Here is a 24,113-nt window from a genome sequence, read left to right as displayed (position 1 = left end):
ATAAAACTATAGCTCTAACGTGTTAGACTTCTGATGCGTAGCCTATGGCAATTTGTCGTTAAAGTAAACAACATTTTCTTGGCCAACATTACGGAACATTTCCCATAATTATGTCACGGGAGAAAGTATGGCAAGGTTGACACCAAAGAAAGATCGTGAATTGATTTTGCGGATAATTATAACTGACTGACAATTGTGAAATCCAGCGATAAAAACTTCCAACATTCAAAGCTATGCTGTAGTATTCAAAGAATAGTTTCTTCTAGTAGGTACGCATTTAAGTCATCCGAAAATTAAAACTCTATCTTTGATTCGTTTTACAAGTAATCGGCGGACATTTCCGGACTAAGCGGATGCAAGATGACAATTTAATAGTCTCAATATCAAATGAAAATTTAAAATTCATTCATGAACAACCGTTTACATATGTAAAGAAAGACATTCATAAAACTCAGTGTTTCAACAGCTTTCTGCCAAATGATATTATATAAAATAAATATATACATTAAAAAAGGTTGGCTAAAAGCCAGGATGTAATTTTTTTTTCAAAACTTTTTAATTCTCCCCTATTCTACCACAGAGTCCATTTCTATAATAAATGTATTACACAGGATGTACAGTGTTTATACAGTGCAACCTTTGTAGAGCAACACTCTTTGGGAGATACAAATATTGACTGTTATGTAGAGGCTGTTGCTCTGGAGATGTAAATTCGAAAGTATATTTCAACTTTGTGAAATTTGGGTGATGTTGTTAAAGAGAGTTTTTTGCTTAATAGAGGGCCACTATAGAGAGGTAATTCGATATTTAGTTACCCAAATATTTATCAGATTAAATAGCTATTCAATTAAGTCAATGCCAAATATTTTCGATTGCTGTTTAAATCTTATATCATCTATGTTAAAAATCATAAAGCATTCTTCCAGGTTAATTGAAAAACCTGCACCCCATCTCGACGGAGGGAAAACGTATGCGTTATTGTTATTAGACGGGTTTTGGCAAAAAGAATGTATTTCATTTAAAATGTGTTCGAAATAACGAACTTCTCCCCAGAAGTTGTTAATTGCGTTTTTTATCTTTCTATTAAGCTCATTTAAAAAATATTCATAAATTTTATATTCCAACGAGTTTGTAGTTCTAAGGTGATCTATCTGGAAGTTGTTAAGAAACACTTTGCCGTGATGATTCAACATTTTCGTTGAGTAAGTTATATCAGCAAATGACCAGTTAAGAAGTCGTTTTAAAAGAATAAGAGATTCGTTGAACCTTTCAATAACAAGTACTAATGAAAATTCTGAGTTCAATGTAGCTAAGATTTTTTGCATATGACGATAGTTCTTTACTTCACTAATCCCAAAGTATCTGGACATTACCTTGTGAAGTTGATAATTTGACGTATTGCTTACTATTTCATCGATAAATTTCTGTGAAGAAATCCCGTCATCCTTATTTATTGTCGTGTATCTATACGCCAAGAAAGCATTGCTGATAATCATCTGGCCTGGTTCTCCAACGCTTCCGATTATCGAAGGATTTCTGACGATATGAGTGAAAAAGGTATAATTATACAATGTGTGTGTAGCAAAAATGTCGAACTGTTTTTCTTGTTTTAATAAAAGTTTTTGTTTAGATTCACTTACACTACTTTTCTTTGAGAGAAACACTGAAAGATTATTCCTAATTCCAAACCTGATGAACATGCATGCAAGTGTGGTTGAACCTGTCTTAGGCACTTTTAAGTAAGCAATTCTTTGTATTTTATCTCCCTGTTTAATTGATTCATTTCCAGGTTTATTGCCGTTGAATGTATTTTTTACCGATATCTCTGTCGAAACTGTAGTTGAAAATGTCCATAAACAACATGTTGCTAACGCAGGTAGCAGAATAATTCCAATAAATTTGTTGTTCCTGAAAGTCACAACGAGACATAATAAAGAATTACATATTTCTTAAAGAGGCATACCCTACAATGCAACCGTAAACCGTCCCAGATTGTTGGACCTTATCGTTTGCCAAAAGAGGTCATTTGTTAGAAAAGAAATCGAGTAAGTATATAAATTCGATCCAAACTAGTACCATTTCTTTCATTTTAATTACAACTGATTAGACATGTATACACTGTTACATAATTATTTCGAGCTCATTATATCGAATGTTCGACAACTCTAATACAAAATAATGTAAATTATATTGGTACTCTGATATTGTTTTATTTCAGTTAGGTTAATCTACGAGATTTGGATTATTTTTAATTCCTACTTAACAGCTTCTTTGAATATATGAAACTATAAAATTGAACACAAATAAAGACCATTTCTTTTGATTTTTTTTAAGTATACGGGAAATATGCATACAGATCAGCTCACGCGGAAAACCCATTCTACTCGATCCTCGGAAGATGGCCAAAACGAATACCAAGGCTCCGACTCGAAGTTTCTTCGAGTCGGCCATTTTCCGTCAAGGAATTTCGCTATCTGACTCCGAGGATTTATGCGAAGTCACTCGAAGGAAATCCTCGAAGTGACTCGAGATGGAATACACACCTATATTGCTTTCTTTTGTTTCCGAGTCACCTGACGGAATTCCTTCGAGTGACTCCGAGACGAATAAATAATTAACTATACAAATTTAAATGGGCCTTCGAGTAACTTCGAGGACAGATTTCAGATTACTCGGAGCAGGGTGATTATATTTTACATTATGATAGTGATACGCGAAATAACACAGTATTTGTAAATAAAAATAATACTGTAGTATTTTTATTTTACTTTAAAATAAACTAAATTTTTCTGTTTACTTATGATATTTTATCACTTTATACGGCAGTAGTATTTCCTATCCCATTTATAATTCCTTCAAAATGAATAAAATAAATCATTTCTCCTATAATTTTTATTAATTTATAAAAGTAACTTTTCTTCAACGGCCATTATCTTAACGTTTATCTAGTTTTATATAGTTTATAATTTTGTCCATTTTACATCAGTTTATTTCTAAATTTAATTTGCACTGTCAGAAACAATTTCAACATAATATTTAACAAATCTCTATTCTTTAACGGCAGTTTTTTGAAAGTTTGTTTAGTTTTATATAATTCTTAATACTTTCTAGCGGGTGTATTTTTAAAGTTATCTAGTTATAAAATTATCATAATTAAGTAATTTAGTGCATTTTTATGACTTTATTTCTAAATTAAATTCGCATAGTCAGAAATTGTTCCTATATCAAAATTTAACGAAGCAGTTTCCTTTTACGGCGGTCATTTGGAAGTTTGTTTAATTATATATGATTGATAATTAGTCCGTTCTACATAAATTTACTTCTAAATCTAATTCGCATATAATTCAATATCATACTAAACAATTTACTTTTAGCGAGTGTTATTTCAAAGTTTATCTAGTTATAAATTATTCTTAATTTAGTGCATGAATTATTACACGACTTTTTTCCTAAATTTAATTCGCAAAGTCAGAAATTATTTAAATATGAAAATTTAACAAATCACTTTCCTTTAACGGCGGTGATATGAAAGTTTGTTTAATTTCGTATGATTAATAATTTAGTTTATTTTACATAAATATATTTCTTAATCTAATTCGTATGGTCAGAAACTATTTCAATATCAAAATTCACACCAATTTCATACAATTAAAAGAACAAGCTAATTATATAAAAAAAAATCCGTCCAAGTAAGGAAATACTGCCTCGAAATTTCGTCAAATCATCTCGCGGCACTCGAAATGACAGATTTATTGTTTATTACAGACTCGGAGTCGCGCGGAGTGGCCATAAAATACCGGAAATAATTATAGTGTTACCTGTATAATTTCGACTCGGAGTTCCGTCAAGTAATTTCTCGGAGTGACTCGACGAAATTCTGCTAAAGTAATAAAACTATAACAGTCGGTACTCCGAGTCAGAATTAGGCAGTACTCGGAGGAATTCCTCGCTATACAAGATTTTTCCTTCGAGGAAAAGGGGAAAGTGGGTTTTCCGCGTGAGCTGATCTGTATATGTATACTTGGCGTATACTGGATCCCGTATATGCATGACAAATGACTTCCCGTATACTAGATTTCCGAATACGGGATCGTTTACTAGGCTAGACAGTTAGGCTACAATTTTTTCGCAGTGTAACTAAGTATTTGTAGTTGATGCTTTAGAAATAAAGAAGATGTACTAATAAAATGATAGTTCTTTTATTAAATGTCCTACGCAGTGATCTCCTTTACATATAAGTAGAGATTTCTGAAGTTGAAGGTAAGCAACTCCTGCGTGCTGTTCGACTTGTCTTAAAAGACTGCCAAAGTCAAAATAAGAAAAGTCATATTTGGAAAGTTATTATTTTGTACTGGTAACAGGAAGAGTTTGTTGTATTAGATTAAAAGCTATTTCCTCCATCCTATTTACACACAAATATTTTTCAGCTCGGTTTTACTTGAAAATGCGCACAATTCAACTTTAATTTATAACAACAATGTTAACCACCCTAAGGTAAAGTGATAACTAATGATATAGTAGATATAAAAGTCGAAGCACTTTTTTCTTCATTTAAGATTATTTTCATGTATAGAATCTACGATTTCTTTCGCACCCTTATTAGTCGATGAACAAGACCCGGTATCTTGGCTAGCGTTGCCGTCCGAGGGGATAAAAGGTCATTGTTATTTTTGGAAAGGTAAACATCTGTCAGAAACAATGTGATAGCATTGCCTTGGTGGTAGCTTTTTGTGATTTTTTGGACATTAAGTGACCCGTCCCAAAATATATTTTTATCAAACAGCATTAGACATAAGAAGACTTTCTATTTTAAACTAATAGTTCTCTTTTATCTTTGACTGTATTTGCTTGGCAATTTCATAGACAAATATCTAAGTTTATTTATTTTATAAAAATGTTGCCTGATTAGCATTTAGTCTTTTGATATACAGGCACTGATAAACAAGAGCTTATACATTAGAGATCATATAATTTTGTTTGCGTAAAAGGCAATTAGAAAGGTTTTTAGCTCATGCTCAAATTCATACGTCATGTTTAAATACATTGAAGACAATTTAATCATGAACGGTAATAATGCTTAGTTGCTATTGCCAATGATTTTAAGTTACATTTTCTTTATAAATGTTATTGTTATTATCATTATCCAAAGCAGCTAAACCAAAATGTCGAAAATTCAGGAAATATTTTACTTGTTTGTTCTAGCATACGGGCTAAAATACATCAATGATACATCTTTAAAATTTCATGAGTTTGTCTTTCAGTGTACTGTATAGATATAATATAAAATAATTATGTATTTATGAATAAATGTATAAACCGTATATAAATAAACGGTAATTCGAATATCCGGTCAATCTATTTTTAAAATTTAGATAAATTAGATCCAAACTGTCTTAGAAATTGATATTTCTAAACATAGTTATGACCAAAGCGTTCCAGATTAAACCGTATTTTACTACTGGATGCATATGCCATTAAAGGCTCATGAAATCGGCCTTAGTTTTTTCAAACATTTTTAACAGAGTTTTAACTGATCACCATTAAAATTCACCTCTTACTTTTCACTATTTAATGGCATTTTCATGACCATAGCTTTAATGCCATATATTAAAATGCCATGAAAAAAGTACATTAAAACCCTGGCAAAATATACATTGATAAAATGACTTTGAGGGCCATAAAAGCTGCTAAAAACCATTAAAATAATTCAATTGGCTCCTTAAAACCCCATGAAAATTTATTAATTGGCATTAAATTAATGAGCCATTAACAAAGGTACCCCATAATTTCACATTAATTAGTAAATACTAAGGGAGCCATTAATTTTTTTAATACTCTATTCATGGCTGTTAATTATTAAGAACTAGTTAATGGTCTCATTAAATATGTCAGATTCAATTGTAATGAGTTTGTAATATTTTAATGGTAAATCAAATTGAGGGCCATGAAAATTTACCACCAGAATTAGACATCATTAAGATAATCAACTTCATATTGAGATTTGCCGTATTGATTTAAACTACGTATTACTACACATGTTATAGTATCTATACATATGTACTGTTTTGTAAAATGCTGATTCTTTTTTCTCATTTTTTTGTTATGTAAACACATGTAACAGCCTTGTACAAATATTTGTCATATTGTATCCTCATTCTGTCATATGTTCATATGAAATGAGAAAATAAAGCGATATTGTATTGTATTGTGTTGTACTGAGAAGGATTACAGGTAAAGGTTTTACTATTAAGATTAAGTGACCATGTGGATAGTTTTAACTAACCAACATTTTTATATTGACAAACATTCTGACCAAGTTTTTATTGGTACAGACATTAGGCGTCATGTGTATTCAAAAAGCCACTGTTGATGACAATGTCATCTTACAATGAGTGATCACAATTTAGCTCTCCTCCAGTACTTTGTGCTCAGGTACATGCACTTAAACAGCTAAGAACAAATGTTTGAGGGATTGCATCACAAGTAGCTCCCCCAATCAAGCGTATAACACTCTTTCATTCATTGAAACGAAGAAGCCATTGGTCTGCCCATGCCCCAAGTGAATTTAAATCAGACTGTAAATCTTCACAATCATGTGTACTGCTCACTTCTCTATAAACCTTAGTTTCTACTCGAGGATTTGAACATTTGAAAATCTAAACCGGTCTGAACACAACTCATAATGTAAATTCCTTACCACACCCACTTTCGTATACAAATGCTGATTATTTGGACAGGAAAAACAGCAAACAGAAAAGTGGCATGCATCAGTACGTATTTACCCTTACCAGAATAATGTAGATTGATGTTATCAAACAAATTAGTATGTTTTCATCCGACTTTCATTGAAATAAATTTCATTGAAACACAATTTGGCAAACATTTGAAGAAAATGGCGTAACTGCATCAAGGGGAAATAACTTTAATGCAACTAAATAGAACATCATGATATATTATAGACGATGTGTGCGTAGTATGTATTTATTGTGATTATAGTCTATTTTACAACAATATGGGTCTGAAATTATAAGCATTCAATGGGGCGAGCGCAAGCCAAAAACAAAAACAAAAAATATTTTTTTTTGTGTTTCTGAAAATATAAGAATCACATTTTACAGAATGTAAGATTTAATGGGCATATCTTTGCTGTTAAGAGCCAATGATTTTACTCTTAAATAAAATTGTACAGAACCTAAACATTTAATGGGCATTAAATCAAAGTTACGGCCCATGAATTATCCTGTTAAATTCAAAATATACAGAACTTTTTTGGCTACCAAACCAAATTTTTAACGGCGTGATTCATGATCAAAAATGGGTGTTTTAATGGTACTTTAACATGTAACCCATTGCGAAACCTGTTAAATAAAGTGATGCAAGAATTAATGGGGTTAATTAACGGGTTTTCCTATTTTAATGGTATGTGCATCCAGTAGTGATTTTCACAAGAGAAGTCTCAGGAACGCCCCAAGGTTGTGAAAATATGTAATCTCGAAACCAAATGTTTAACAAAGGGAGAAAGCTGGTTTTTATTTTCTATAAAGCTGTGATACTTTGATTGCAGATGAGTGTGCTATGTGATACATCTGTAAGTCAATCATATGATTAACCTGGTATTGGAGGTATACGTCTCTTCTTACGTTGTATTGAAAAAAAAGCTAGCCGTAACAACTATGTTTAAAAAGCCTGATAACGATATGTCTGGGCTATTACTCCTCAAAACTGAATGAATCTTTACACATACCTTCCCCATGATGCTATTCACAGAATGATTAACAATTTAATTAAAAGAAATAAAAATATTCCCTTTATTGTTGCTGAACTCATCAAAATATGTTTCTTTTTGTAGTAAGAGACATCAGCTCAATATGGCGTTAATCCAAGGACCTTTTACTGTACGCCCGTCGACGTCACATGTGTGTTTAAACACTTTGCTTACCGTGTCCGAAAAGGTAATATTTTGGCATTACTCATCGCAACTATATGAAAGGTCATACATGATTTTCCCATGATCATACCAGCTTGGTGACATAAAATCCAGAACTTTTATTAAATCTTTTATGAAATATATCCTTGTTGTGTTCTTCTTTCCCAACAAACTCTAAGTTTAAATTTGGTACTTCAGTAATAACACTTTTTTAAACGGAAACATCATTATCCCTTCACCCATACTTCCAACGTTATAATACAAACTGAATTACAGCTATTGTGGTCCCTCACCATCCGTCCTTCGTCCGTCCGTCCACACTTTTCTTTCTACTCTGAAACTACTGCTCAGAATTGCACCAAACTCGTTAAGTAGAATCCTTGCATGGCTTTGTATCAAGTTTGTTCAGTGTCGGGGCGATTAGATCCATTATAGCCTACTTGAGTTAAAAACTGAAACATCTTTAAATGACTTCTCATGAACTTCTCGATATATCTTCATCAAACTTTGTCACTAGTATCAATGTAAGGTCCTCTGCAAATGTTATTCAAACTGTGGTGATTGGCCCCTTGTAAGGGCCACTTGAGCTGAGAATAGAAATAACTTTAAATAACTTACTCTCATGAACTGAATCGTGGAACTTTATTTTACACCTGTTTTATGACGGCTTCTATCCGTCCGTCATCATTCATGTCCGGAGCATAACTTTATAACCATTAAAGCTATTGACTTCAAACTTACCACGTAGGTAGGTGGCATTAAGACGATGCGCAAAACATGAAGCTGCTCTGTTGGTAAAAGGGCATTGTCACAAATTGGGCCAAAAGGTCAAAACTGCCCATTTTGTGTCCGGAGCATAAGGTTTTAACTATTCAAGGTATTGACTTCCAACTTCTTTTTCAGTCATATTAGATATTGTCGGCTTAAGCTGATGTGGACAATGAACTGTGAATGTACTGTAAATATTGAGGGTCTCAAGACATACTTGTATTTCAATCACTGTATATAGCTGACTGTGTTCAATACAGAACACCATTCAAGTTTTATATAAACAGAAGACTGAATGAAACTAAGTATGAGTTATGTTCTATGCTTATAAAGGAGGTAATGAAATGTGAGACAATTTAAATGAATGTTAGTATAGAAATATTCTCATAAAACATATCAAAAGTTACTTTAACCAAGCATGAAAACGTTTTTTTATCAAGACCTCTCCCAAATATACTTAGAATAGATTTTCTTAAAAAGTGAGAGAGAGATAATCTACAAAAACGTCACAGAACAGAAATGATACATATAAGCATTGTTTTGCGTGTCTTCGGAGTTAGGGTCCCCAAAAGAAGTATTTTTACTGCTATATAATTGGTAGGATTTGAATACAATTACATTGGAATGATCCGTACCAATTCTAGCTGAGCATGTGTTATAGGACCTAGCTGAGCTTGTGTTAAAGGATACATATTTAAATGTTCTTGCACTGAGTAATTGCCCTTTGATTTTCATGCATAAAGGGTTTGACAAGCTTTTTTTTGCAATTCATCTTCAAACCTTCTTTCCGGAATTCTTTGAAGGTTTACGTCAGTGATTTGAATAATTTGTGTATCTCGGTGACAGTATATACTGCATGCATTTATTTTTCTGGAGTAATGACCATTATTCACTTTTTTCCTAGTTAGCTATTTGTTTGATTTTGACTAAAACATCCTAGGAATGATAGTTGCAGGCCTAATTACAAATAAATTATTGATTTTACGTTGAACGATATTATAGGATTAATGATCGTTTCATTAATAGAGATAGAAATTATGTAGGCAGACCATTTTCATAATTTTGAAATGCCAACAGCAGTGGAATCGAGAAAATGATCTCTGAAATTGTCTTAATTGGAAAAATTCGCAAATTAACAAAAATTATGTAAAATATTTAGTGGATTGTATTTCAGTAACTGTTTAACAGTTTTCCTGTTATTTAAATGTTACCAAAATATACATACTTATTTGCAAAACTATGTCAAAACGGAAAAAAATCTAAAAGGTAGCACTCATTTTGGAATTAAAATTCAGATTTGGAGAATAAAAACATACGTTAAATTTTGCTTTGGGATTTCCACTGTTTACTGTAGGTAGATCTGTAGTAGAAAAAGACCTGTCTGAGATTTTTGTCACGCTTCATTTAAAAATTCTAGTCCAGATTTCAATGTTAGTGTGAAATGTTGAGCATATCTTTTGCACGACCCGCTCGGATAATTGTTTGCGGAGTTATTACCCTTAAAATCATTTTTAATAAAATGTGTAGCAAACCTAGGTACGAGTTTTGTCGGTAGACAATATTTCACTGATACTAGTATATGATCCTTAAATTCTTACGTAAAAGTTCACGCAACACCGTTCAGAGTATTCAGTGCATGTTTCTTTTGTTATAACTTTACATGATTTTTACTAAAAAAATAACTTTCCCATCAAGGGAGAAAACGCTTTCTTTTTCCTATAACAAATATCAAGTTACGTTTTAGACTTTTTGTTGAAATATCTTTTAAGAATGATTTTAGATTCGCTCAGAGCTTTGACGAGCACATTAATGTATAAGCGATTGTTAATAGAATAATGTAAAGAAGACGATATTTTGTTTAGGATTGTGCATTTAATACACATAATTTTAGTCACTTAAAATGAAATGCACGAGTTCTAACAGTTTTATCCATCAGACGTACAAGTTTGATACTAGTAATTTAAAAACATACTAGCTTAAAGTGAACTTCAGATGATCACCATACTACAATTGCATCATTTCAGATCAGTATAATTTCAGCATGCAAAGGATGCGACCTATTACTTTGTAAAAGCATCTTAAACATAGTCTATTCGTTACATACAACAAGACTGTCATCTCATAATTTTCATAAAACGGCGCCTACCAAAACAAACAAATAAATGAATTGATGTATTTTGAAACGGTCCCTACATATCTCTCATTCGATGTTCTAAATCAGGCTTCACATAAACCGACAATGTCTATTTACTGCCAGGAGCATAACAAACCAAGGTGGTAAGTCAAAGATCAAGGTCAAATCTGCCCAACATATTTCGTGTCCCGAGCACTACTTAAAAATATTAAAGATATTGACTTAAATCTTTGAGTATAGGCAGTTGGTGATGCAACGATGTTACTGCAACAATCTACATTGCAACCACTCACCCCAACCTCCCACCCCCAAAAGTAGCCTGTCAACACCACTGCACACACAAACCCTGCTCCCCTCACCCTCGAAAAAAAAAGTTATTTCTTAAAATTTTGCTTCTGTCCTTCTCTGATATAACCCTTCGGGGATATATTGACCCGCTTGGCGAAGTTCTTGTTAAATTTTGTCTGAGGCATCATGGTGAGTTCACTCCTGGAATGGGGGCACTTTGCCCCTTTTAAGGGACGCTAGGACAAATAATAGACCTTTTAATAGCTTATTCTCATGAACTATTTGATAGATCTTTTTCAAGCTTTGTACTATCATTATAATGTCCTCTCCCAATTTTGCTCAAGTGGCTGCGATTGATCCCTTTAGTTGTCACAAGAGCTAGAGCTAAATTATGAATAACTTTAACAGCTTCTTTTTATGAAATGCTTCATGAATCGAATATTTTTCAAACTAAGTCTGGATAATAACTAAAATTCTATTAAAGGGATCTTGCCAAAATGTTATCCATAAGAGGAAGTGCAATATACAAGGAAATGATGTCTTTTTCCATACTTTTTGAATAGTCCATTTCGCAAATTTACTTGGAAGTTTTTAAAGGGGATTCTAGAAACTTTTCCAGCATGGTAAAGAACAGTTAAGGGACTTCAATGTGTATAAACTGAAGATGTTGCATATATATTGAGTAAAGTAATTTTTTATTCTTTTACTTAAAATTATTAAACTATTATAACCATTTTTCTATTTTCAAAAACATTCCCCCTTCTTGGTCACCGTTTTGTTTGAAACATTTTTAAAGGTGGTAGGGGAGATTGCCTTGTCTAAAGTGGCTATTGTAAATGTGGGCATTTATTTTCATGATTATCGAAATATTTGAATACAAGTTACTATAATGAAATAATGGCCATAGATGAGGCGTTTTTAAACCCATAAGTGTATGTCAGCAACACATTGTGTTTAGGCAATGGCTTTATTTGTGTGCAACACCAATATTTGTTGCTTATTTGTTTTCTATTCTGTAACTGTTTGACACAGTCGCAAAATTGCGCATGGTTATTTACCGTATTGCCATGGTATTGGTAGATATTTTGTAAACAAAATAATTTATTTATTCCGTTTGGTTTAACGTCGCATCAATACAACTATAGGTTATATGGCAACTTTCTAGTTTTGATGGTGCAAGAAGACACTAGGTGCACCAACGTGCGTTATTTCATCACAAGCGGGCACCTGGGTGGAACCACCGACCTTCTGTATACCAGCTGGATGGTGTTTGGTAATAAAAAATATACATTTTTTTTTCATTCCTGCATTACTGAGTATGTAAATTCGTAAAAATGCGTATTTGTTTAAGAAACTGTATGGACAAACATTACTCTTGTTCATCAATATCATTTATTATCATCTACTTATGTTTGAGTTGAGGAAATTATCATTATGCAATAAGTAAAACATCCTGACATAGTACAAACTCCGTATATCGTCAACAATATTTACTTGCCTTTTATTTTGATGAGCGGGTGGGGATGGGAGAGAAGTTGGGGTGCCGGGGCCAACATTATTTGCTATTTATATATAGTTATATATATAATTGTAAGACACATATATTAATTTGCTGTAAAATGATATAAATAAATGTGTTTCTGATCTTGTTTTCGCTTTTTATTGCTTTTTTTTTCACGCTAAGTACGTTTTTGGGAAGCAAATTATCATGGATAAAGGTTAGATTAATTTGAATGTGAAAATGTGACTGACAGCAAAACGCTGTCAGGTTGAATACAAATGCCTTATCTGTTACTTGGCAAATGTCCAAAAAGTGTATCTTAAGGTAGGTATACAAACAGGATGATATCACACAAAAAGCTACCGCCAATATAATGCTATCACGTATTGTCTAGCTCTACGGTTGTATACCTTGCACAAAGTCATTATGAGAATTAATGCCGCCAGGTGGTAGCAACGAACCCTACGGCTTATTAGCTTTTTTTTCTTTCTATACTACTTACTTAGGTATTTACATTCAGCAAATAAAAATAGTCTTCCTATGTGATTTCTGCATCCTTAAAGTTTTAACTTAAAGTCATGTGGGCGTGAGCTATATTTACAATCGAAGAATGCCTAATTGCCTGTCGCGATTTAATCTTTTTTTTTTATTGTCAGAATAAATCAAAAATAATATGCAATGATTATAACTAAAATCTATGCATTAAGGTTGCCACTAAATTCACGATAATTAGTGTAAATTGGCATTCATAGAGTTTCTGATATTATCAACACTTTGTAGAAGAAAACTAAAGTTAGAAATTTGAAACAATAGGTGAGCCGGTGGTCTAGTGGTTACACGCTTGACTGCCAATTCAGAGGTCCGGGGATCGAATCCCGGTCCAGGAACTGGAAATTTCTGAGATGCTCTTGAGTGTCTTCCACCTGACTAAGAGGCCTTTACTGGTTCTTCCCAGGAAAGACGGCTTTGCGTGTATTGGTGCTATACACCGGGCACGTTAAAGAACCAGACTGTCTATTCGCAACGAGCTATGCTAAGTTAGCCGGACAGGCCTGTATCTCTCTCTGTTCTCTCTGTCTGTTCTGGGGGCTTTATCTAACTCTGTCCCACTGGTCAGATCGCTCTGTGTCTGTAAAAGTAGAGGATGAATTTCGCGCCCTGTGTGGCTGCGTTTGCTATATTATTTAAAGCGCCTTTGAACGTGTTTATTATGAAAAGGGCGCTATATAAATCTGGTATATTAATAATAATAATAATAAGAAGAAGAAGAAAGCGTTCATAAACTTCATGCTGGTTACGGCCATCAGGATACTAATGAATTGATCATTCTCGGAGATTTATATACTTAACGACTTAAAACCTTTTTAACGGAACTCGTTTAACATACATTACATTCAAAATACATTATGACTGGTAACATAGATGTTTTAACAGATGGTGCATGACTGTTTAATCGTTGTTTTGTGCATATTTCAAGACGAAACCGGATTAAACGAAAATAACCATGAACCATCAGATAAATTAATTAAAGTGTAATACATAGAAGAACTTATACCTTGTAGTTGTTCTCATTTCAATCGCTTTTGTATGAAAATCCCAGTTTTACAACACAACACGTTTTTCTTTTCTTTGAGCAGATATTTTATTCACCACATAATTTAGTAATAATACATTATTTTTTTACATCAAATGGCATAGCAGCGCATATCAAATACCATGGAGGTAGTATAGTATACTACCTTCTTGCAAATGCACAATTAATAGATAATCCCGCCTTCGGCTAAAAGATGGATCACAGGACAAAGTCTGCTTAATAAATTTTGTTCAGTTAATAAAGATGAAAGAGATAACCATTCTAAGTTATACGCTGGTGAAGACGCAATACAATTTGATAAAATTGAACAGTAATTATGCAGCGATGCAGTTTATATGATATCCAGTTACGTATGTGCACTGTTTAATGAGAACAGTGAAACGAAAGCTTGTTGCGCCTGCGCAACGAGAAAACAACGATAAAATTGAAAAATCCTTAATCGTTTCATATACATTATGAGAAACTGTTAAACTCCACAAATTTATTACTTAACGCAAAAAAAAAATATAAGATTAAAGTTTAAATGCGCTTTTTACTTTGAAGTAACTGCTTGCTTTGCCAACAATTATAGGGAGGCAGAATTTATTTAAATTGTCTGTTTTACACATTTTACACATCTTTGACCTTAGCTTTAAATGTCCTGTCATAAATAACTACCTGCGTGTGAGTTGAATTTACGATGTTCAACGGAATTAACTTTATAACTTTATAAATAGTTTGATGATTTTCCAGTCATACTATTACAAATAAAATTTATGAAACTGCAATGGAAGGAAATTGTGTCCCTCGTGTAAACTCAAACTGCAGTTTGCTATATGTAAGGGACATAAAAAGGGTTATAGTCATAACATTATAACGTATATACTTAAGGCAATAAAATATTTTATTGCTGGTTATTGTGAGATTGAAAATTAATGTTGTATTAAGCCATCTCTCTTCATATGATTCAAGAAAATACCTCCGTAGAATTTGTGTCATCATCCTTTGAATTTACGTTCTATTTTCCTGAAATGTAAACGGGTATTTTTCATTAGAAGAAATAAAACATTAGGTACTACAAGAAAACATATAAAATATAATGGCAAATGCCCTCGACGCGGGCGAAAGCGCTCCCCCCCCCCCCCCCCCCCACCCCGACACACACACCTCCTTTACCTCTTGTTTCACGGCAAATGCCCACGACGCTGCCCACCCCGTCCCTCCCCCTCTCCCCCCACACACTCACACACACATTCACACACACACACACCTCCTTTACCCCTTCTTTAACGACAACTCCCCCATTCCCCGCAACTGATTTGTCTTTTCTTTCTCATAATTTAAAACATCAGTTTTTTAAAAAGTTGATAATCACCTCTGCATGAAAATTATTATTTTACAACTTTGTAAATCTAGGGTATTCCTGGAATTCAACAGAAAACATTGAAAAGGTAGAAAGACTAGCTGGCACCAGTTAAAGAAAGATCGGCAAAAGATTCGTGTACCAAAGCAAGCGAAAAAGAGACGAGATTTTCCGGGAGCAGCAAAGCACTATAGTTGCGGCGGATGAACAAGAGGAACACATGACTTTCGAAGAGGCCATAAATATTCTTGAAGCTGCAGATGGTATTTATGTATTACGTATCTTTTAACAAATGCAGAGTGCTAGGCATGACTAGAGATAGGCTTATCACACCGTCAGTTGAAATTCCTAATAACTCGGATTTCTCGAATATTTAATATTAGCGCTATTAGCGCAAACCGGAGCTCCGCTAATTCATGATAAGGGACGTTGTTACGTATATGTTTTACTAATATATCCTCTTTTTTGCGGCAATTAAATCACTTTTACCAATTTTGTGTTCGTAGGTTTAAGCAGGAAATCCAAAATAACCCAAAATGATTAATATATTTACTAAAAATACAGCATAAACAAGGTTTATAACGCAACTATTTCAAGTCATGTGATGCCTTCGGGAACTTCCGAGATTACTCGTAATTACCGTGGTATTTTTAAAACCCGTGTATAATAAATGTTCATCTGCCTTAGAAATATTAACCAATACAATAACGTCAACATATTAACATTATTCCATGTCACAATAAGTCAATAAATAACACTAAATTCACTTTCCATTTATATAAGAACAATAGCAGATCTACCTTGAACAGTCTTCTATAGACGATTTTTTTAGTTTCGGACCCTAATCGGGTAACCCCATTTATTATCCCCGTCCATCTCGCTTCCTGGGGGTCGGTGAGCCATTGTCCATTGGCCTTACAAAAATAAACATTCATATACATATATACATAACAATTTAATAACATCTTCCATTTTACATCAGGCCTAACATTTTTTTCCCAGTAACATGCTTTTATTAGGTGTGACTTTCGGAAATCATTTTTGTGTCAAACCTGAATACAACAAATAAAAGGGTTATGCCTTTAGAGCATCAGTAAGTTGATTCCTAACATCACTGACCAGGTTTAAATCATGGAAAGTGCAGTATTGTAACTTTTTGTTAAACAGTTGAGGAAAAAATTCCCCAAGGCCATAAAATCATTAAGGGTTTGGCCAAAAATTAAGTCTAGGTCAGAATACCGGAAAGAAACATTTATTTGCCTTTGAACCTCATTAAAATACAGTATGTTTGTATAAGTAAGCATGTTTTGTATGTTGGTATATCATAAAAGTAAGCATCTACACTATATAGGGACCTGAAGCTATGTATTTTTATAGTTCTAAATATGAACAATTATCACAAAAGCTTTACAGAGAAACAAAATGGTATTTCATGCATTTTTGAACCAAGTACATGTACAGGACTAAATCTTGTTTTGTGTCATAATTGCCCATCTATCTCTGTCAACCTCACTGGAATTAACTAAGCTAGGAACTTTCGAAGCCAAACAAACTATTTTTTACACTTTCTGTAGTAGGTAAGAGATTTATTGTTTCACACAAAAATACATATCGCTTTGATTTTAAAAATATAATGTCCACTTTACTATCATTTTCCAGATCCCTAAAGTACATACATACTATATAATATATGATTTGGATCAAATTCTTTGACTTTCTTGGAAACATACTGAATCGAAGGTTTTACTTTACTGCAGTCTTAAAATAAGTGTATTAGAGTTTCTTCATTTTCTTGACGACATGTCCATAAATTGCTTTCTTTAATGTTCATTTTGAATAAAAGTAAGTTGGTTGATAGAATTCTGTGTAATATTCTTGTTTGCAACCACTGTATGTATGTATGTGTAATCTTTAGGACATTTAAAAACATAACTATAAATTGTTTTCCAGTCAATATAACACAATCTCAACTATTTATCTTTACCAGTAAGTATCTCTTTATTGTCTATTAGTGTTTTGTAAATAAAACTTATTTACATCTAATCTAGATAACAAAGTATGTGCGTAACAATTTATGCTAGGATTATGAAAAACAGAGCATTGGTCATTATTTATTTCAACATTGTTTTCTAAAAATAAAAGTTTTAACAGCATTTCTTAATCCATAAAACTGCAAGAAGATGAGGTTTTTTCTCATGGTATTCTTAAGATAAATGTCTACCAAACTGCTATCCTCTTTCAATATATCCTTAGCTAATCTTATTCCTCTTTCATACAGAACTGGCATATATACAGGTTTCGAATTAACAAGAAAGTTTTCGTTATAAAAAATATTTAACAGGTGTTCAGAATCAAAAATGATAAACTTTCCAGTATACAGTATGTAAGCTATTAAAACATCTTTCCAAAACATAATATTATGTTTTGTTTCCTCATAATTCCTTTAGAAAATTGTCCACAATTCATAACTTTATTCCTATCAAACAAACAATTAACCAGTTTATTACATTTACTTTCACTGTGTAAATGGAACCTTCTTTACCATCTTATATTCAAAGAATTAACTGTCTACATCTACCATTTTTAAGACTCCCTCCGTATAATCGTTGATAAAAGCACTGCCTTTCTTTTTGCTTTACCATCCCATACAAAGTTATAGAAAATATCGATAAGATATTTTACAAATTGTTTTGAAGGTGAGAGTAAACTTGTGAATAAATGAGTAAGTATAGGCAATAGTAAAGCCTTAATAATTGTGTTTCCTCTCTTTCAATAAGAATGCTGTTCTCTATACTTGTTATCTTTTTTCTGAAAGTTCAGTGCAATCATTTTATTTAAATCAACATCAAATTTGATACCCAATAGTTTAAACTGTGTATCTCCCGAGGAAAAATTCCATTTCGTTTTGATCGACCTTGTACTATTGTCAAAATTAACTTTTAGGCCGTATATTAAAGCGAAATGATTTAGCAGATTCAAAACAGTTTTTAAAGACTTATCTGAGCCATCTAAAAGGAGGGCGGTGTCTTCAGCAAATTGTAAAATGACATACAACCGTATTCCTCTCCATTTATTTTAATACCTGAGATATCTTTACATTGTTTTATTTTAATGCTTTCAGCACAAAGGATAAAAATGTAAGGCGATACTGGGTCTCCTCGTCTACAGCCTTGTTTAATTGAGAAAAAGATTGTCAAAAAAACCCAAAAAAAAACATTAAGTGATTTGCACACCTCAGTATTAAATAAAAACAACTTGGTCCATCTTATAAACATTTCACCAAATTTAAAAAATGGCAATGTTTTCTCAATAAAACCGAAGGATAATGAGTCGAAAGCTTTTTTTCAAAATCAATTAGCATCAGTTATCCAGGAATGTCATTGTCTTCACAATGCTTCATAATATCATAAACTAAGCGAGTGTTTTCGCCAGTATATCTATTCTTAACAAATTCAGTGTGATAAACAGGCACTAGAACACTCAGCACTTTTTAAATCTATTTACTATGCTACCTGAAGCTAATTTGTATACAAACAATGTTACTGGTCTCCAATTCTTGAGATATTGTTTCATTAAATGAACGACAATAGTACATCTACTTTGAACAGTCTTCTACAGACGAATTTTTTATGGCCTCTTCCACACCTGATTTACTCGATTTGACTTAGAGATTCGTAGAGTTTGTAACGCGAGCGTGTGCGTCTACTAGCCATTGCACGTGAAATGGTATAGAAAGTCGGAAGTCCACTTTGACATCATTCATTTCCGTTCCTTTTCCGAGTTCCAGTTTGACCTGGTCCCCATACCACGCTTGAAAACAAAAGCTTGACTGGTGTAATACCTGTGACCGATGTGCTCGGTGAAAAACTCTTCCCTGGAAAGCAAAAGCCCGGATGAAACAGTATGATGTGGAAAGCTTTTAGAAAGGATTGCCATAGACATACAAGGTTCATATCCCAAATCGGTTTATTTCAATCTTTGGACTACCACTTGAACTACATTGTTATCAAGGCACAACCTTTGAGGCACAGATATTTCAAGAGACATGCACAATTTTAGGCATGGCAGACCAATCTCGGACGGCATGATAGAGCGAGCAAATCGCACAAAAGAAAATATGGTAGCAGCATATGTCAATGAGAATCAACTTGATTGGCGTTCTCATTTACCTTTACTTATGTTAGGGTACTGGTCAAGCATCCTCGAGAGTACTGGCGTATCTCCTTGTGTCATGCTGTTTGGCAGACAAATTAACCTTCCATTAGATTTTGTAATGGGTAAACCTGTAGAGAATGCATGAGAACAAACTAGAGAATATGTATATGAATTAGAAAACAAGTTGTCAGAAATTCATAACTAAGACTTGACATCTCAAGTTTTCAAATGAAGAGACTATATGACAGAGTGACCTATTATTACCCTTATGAAGAAGGTGTTATAGACTAGTATCATGTCCAAAATTACAAAGACCTTGGACTGGGCCCATGGTAATTGTAAAAAGAGAATAAATGACTGTTTATTCAAAAACAACCTCAGGCACCTACAAAGGTGGTCCATCGTGACAGATTGAAGCCTTATACTGGAACAGACAAATCAACTTGGTACAAACAACAGTAACTCTTCCAAATATTATTACAATGTATGCCTATGATAGCAAACCATAAGATAATAAGTTTTGTTAAATATGAACTTTCAAGATACTATCTATTACCATATATACCCTGTGACTGCCATCAAAAGGAATAAAAGTACTGTATCAGTAACATTCAGGAACAACCATTCTATGTATGTCCTCAACACCCCTGAAATAGACGAGATATCTAAACTGCTGCTACTGATAACTACTTATACCATTTTATGAACTGACACATTATCTTTACTTGATTATAGAATATATTAAGGTAGTAGAGGCGTAATAGAGTACCTTCATTTTGAATAGTATTCAATTCCTACCATAAACCCACTTTAACTGCAATTTTCAGGGGGGCGTAGCTTCAAGCCCTACTGGGACCAAATTTATTTTCCCTTATTTTCCATTTTTTCTAGAAAGTTTTTACTTCTTTCAAGACTTATGATTGATTTATTGTATAAAAATGGAAACAAATAATTTGATAAGCGATTTCTTGCTGTTCAAGGTGAATTTACTACTTAAACAGAAGGGGCAGAGTTACACATCTTTAAAAATATTGAGTTACATGCGGTAAAAGTTCTCTGTTTTGCTTTTACTCCTTTAGATTCCATATCGTGGAAGAAATTTAGGTAGGTTTTACGTCTGCCCCAAGGTTATTTTTCAATGAAGTAAGCAAAATTCAAAACAGAAACACAGGATTCGACCTTTCTACTTCAATATTGAAGTTAGAATTCTGTATCATTAAATCCGTTTACTTGAGGAACCCTAGATAAAATGATATTCGCATTTTTAGTTTGTGTTTTATAACTGTTTACCAATAGTTTGATGATTCTTTTATTAAAATTAATGGTAAAATAAGTTATCTGCAAACGTTTTGTAAAGTGGCCATCACTTTGAAATTTGTCTCTACGTGAGCTAGAGGAGATACCATAAGTTATACAAAATTTAGAAAAAACGGGACGGTAAAAGTTGTTAAAAAATTGCAAAACAGTGCGAAACACTGTCATCTTTAAGAATATACCTAGCAAATGCTATTTTGTTAACATTGCTATTACGCCTCTACTACCTTAAAATAACAAATCATTTTTCTCTGTTATACAAGATATACGTTAAATGCAAAACCATAATTTTACATTAGTTCCATGTACTACCACAATTTAAAATCTGCCATTTTACTCATTACAGACCTCCAAGTTCTTCTGCATTAAGTGTGTCAATCCACCAAGGTCATTCAACCACCAAGGAGATTGCAAATTTAGGCACCTCCAGACATTTCACTATGGGTCATGTACCAGTGCACTGGCTGTGGGAAAACTAACAGCGGAATGCCAGAAAAAGACCAGGACTGCAACGATCAGGGATCCAAGTACGTTTTAGCACATAGAGTGTCTGGGCTAACAGGCATTGCTGCCATTCAGAAAAGGCAAAGTTACGATCAACAAATTGAAAGTGAGATAATTGAAGAAATAAGCCTCATACCAAAGAAGCCGTTATCTCCCATAAGAGAAACTGTGCTTGGTGCCAGTCAGAGCAAACGTCCTAGCATATTCTCAATGCCTGCTCTTCCAACTGAAACAGCCACAGTCCTTCTGTAAAACAAACACTAGAACCTGAAACAGTCATTGCACAACCATTAGACTTTGATTAAACCATAGCAGGACGAAGGTCATTTGGCGACATATTAGCAATAACTGCAGAAGATTGTTAGACTGTAATTCAAAACATTCGACCTAGAGAAATAATTTTAGTAGAGGATGCTGCATGTGGAAATGAAAAAACAACTAAAGAGGACAATGAGTCAGATCTGATACGTCAGCAGGTACGTGCTGCCATTGACAACATGCGGCCACAAAGCGACCAAATGCATAACTTTATGTGTTGGTGGAAAGTGAATCGATACAACAAAATCAGCTTTAATGAAAGAACCAAAATCATTAATTTCTATACCTTGTGGACTAGCTACTGATGGAAGATCATCATTGGCCGTGACCCTTCACATTTTAAATTCAACTTGAACTATTTAAGATATGACAGAAAGTAGCCTGCAGGGTGCCTTCCTAATGACTTGCGGGTACTATACGAGGTCAAACGGAAGCTGAGTTCTTCATCCTATCAAAACATGTAGATACTGTAGACAGGAAGATAAAGACAACTAGAGGACATTAAGTGAATGATTAAAATACAAAATAACAGATGAGATAAAAGAAACGGCTGTTCATAGTTACCGTTATTTATATATATTGATACATGATGGAAGTATTCACTGTAACAAGCAGAAGTTGTAAATGTACCAGTTATCCCGCCGTTACATGACTGAAATCCTATAACAGATATCCAGAACGAAAAATTAATACCATCATAAATCAGTTATGTTCATAATACTCAAGGTAAATTAATACTGAAACGACTATATGGAATTCCAAAATACCGCTCTCTGTTACGAGTCTTACCAACTACATCTTCATCTGTTGGACAATTTAACCTAACCGCTCCCTGTTGCACTGAAATATGTGCCTCAGGTGGACACCACTGTTCCCCTGCTTGCACATCAGAGTGGTCCTTTTACCCGAATTATGACTAACCGAGAGGATTCTGTAACGTAACCTGGAGAACCTCACCCTAAAAGAACCATGAAATATAATAGACGACTATTACATGTATGTAAAATACACTTTTAACATCATTAATAGCCTGAAACATTTTGACATATGGACAGATTCATACACCTAGGGTGATGAATTTGACATAGAGATATTAACGATATATATTAGCAAAACAGTGCAATGTACTGTATTCTACTTTCTATAGAAATAGAAGTGATGCAACAAATTAACGTGTTGCAACATTTGTAACCCAGATGTGATGTAGCTACCATAGTCGATATCACTTATTTTGCCGGCCATGTGCAAAGAATGTTGATTTATTAATAGTCTTGTAAATAGTACCAAGCAGGATTGTGCAGTACACCGCTGCGAGTGTTGAGGACGAAATGAAGTATACTTCTGTTTAGATAAGCCGTTGGTTTATACCGCTTCTTCAGGTGGCCAATTGACTATTACCGTCAAGCTCTCTATTCCCTATATAAACATATTATAAAATTTGATGTATGAATGAAATATCAGCGCTGAGAAAATTGTATATCTGAAAAAAAAATTGTATGAATGTTTAGCTGTTTACAAATGGAAACTACAAGTTACCTGGAAGTACCGTATGAATGAATAATGTATATATGTTCCATCGTTAAAATACCAATTCTGAGTATGACAATTTTGCGAGTATTGTTGAATACATTACTTAATGCCGTTAGTAATATTACCAAACGGACATTTCCATTGATCGCGTGTGATAGTAATAATTAACTGTAGCTGAATCAGACGCGGAATGGTTTCCTCAATACCATAAATTATACAGATTTAATGGAAATCCAGTTACTACTGAAATTACCATAAATTATACAGATTTTATGGAAATCCAGTTACTACCGAAACTAAATTACCTCCTCTGAAAGGAGTTTGTTCTCCAATTACATATAGCAAAGACCGAAATCTAAATACAAATTTAAGTCATTACAGTTATTATAAAATGATAAATCTGCTATACCTACTGTATATATACTTACTCAACTCCTATTTAGGGGCTGAATACATGTGGAAGTGGTGCAATGTATTGACCAAGCCGTCATCATCTTACGTCCGGATATATATTATCCAAATCAATTAACTATAATACTCGCACCTCGTCCTCATGCCGATACCCGTTGTGGATCGAGAGATTAGCCTTTCCTGTACATATTTTGTAACTGATTATGCCTTTAGATATTAAACAGACCATATTGGAGACTAGCCACCTGCTGCCAAACGTGGATGTCATTTCCGGCTGGGACTAAATTTCTGCCTCACGCGCGATGACGTCATCTGCTAGATGACGTA

General features: G+C 33.5%; 1 protein-coding gene across 6 annotated transcripts; it reads right to left on the bottom strand.

Moving 5' to 3' along the window:
• Window positions 1-410: 410 nt before the first annotated feature.
• LOC123559764 (galactose-3-O-sulfotransferase 2-like) lies at window positions 411-18,729 on the bottom strand. 6 transcript variants are annotated; one of them, XM_053552275.1, is made up of 4 exons: window positions 18,097-18,729; window positions 16,355-16,468; window positions 14,174-15,217; window positions 411-1,908 (listed from the first exon to the last, which is right to left on the bottom strand). In XM_053552275.1, exons 3-4 carry the CDS (start codon window positions 14,188-14,190, stop codon window positions 840-842), a joined length of 1,086 nt encoding a protein of 361 aa, XP_053408250.1. In that variant the 5' UTR covers window positions 14,191-15,217; window positions 16,355-16,468; window positions 18,097-18,729; the 3' UTR covers window positions 411-839. The 6 variants fall into 6 exon arrangements, with proteins under 6 accessions (XP_053408250.1, XP_053408248.1, XP_053408247.1 ...); XM_053552273.1 differs by having other exon boundaries at window positions 15,171-15,217; window positions 18,062-18,727; XM_053552272.1 differs by having other exon boundaries at window positions 15,171-15,217; window positions 18,097-18,727.
• Window positions 18,730-24,113: the final 5,384 nt, after the last annotated feature.

Source organism: Mercenaria mercenaria, chromosome 10 (genome assembly GCF_021730395.1).
Source record: "Mercenaria mercenaria strain notata chromosome 10, MADL_Memer_1, whole genome shotgun sequence".
In the NCBI taxonomy this organism is placed as follows: domain Eukaryota; kingdom Metazoa; phylum Mollusca; class Bivalvia; order Venerida; family Veneridae; genus Mercenaria; species Mercenaria mercenaria.
The sequence above is the reverse complement of the archived record's forward strand: the minus strand, read 5'-3'. Positions and strand labels throughout refer to the sequence as shown.

What these genes read in the sequence shown, in the direction of transcription:
- LOC123559764 (XM_045351835.2), bottom strand. Translation starts at nt 15,193, where the DNA reads ATGATGACACAAATTCTACGGAG. An exon ending in ATGACACAAATTCTACGGAG is followed by an intron (nt 1,909 to 15,170) that starts GTATTTTCTTGA and finishes TGTGACTTTCAG; the next exon opens with GAACAACAAATTTATTGGAA.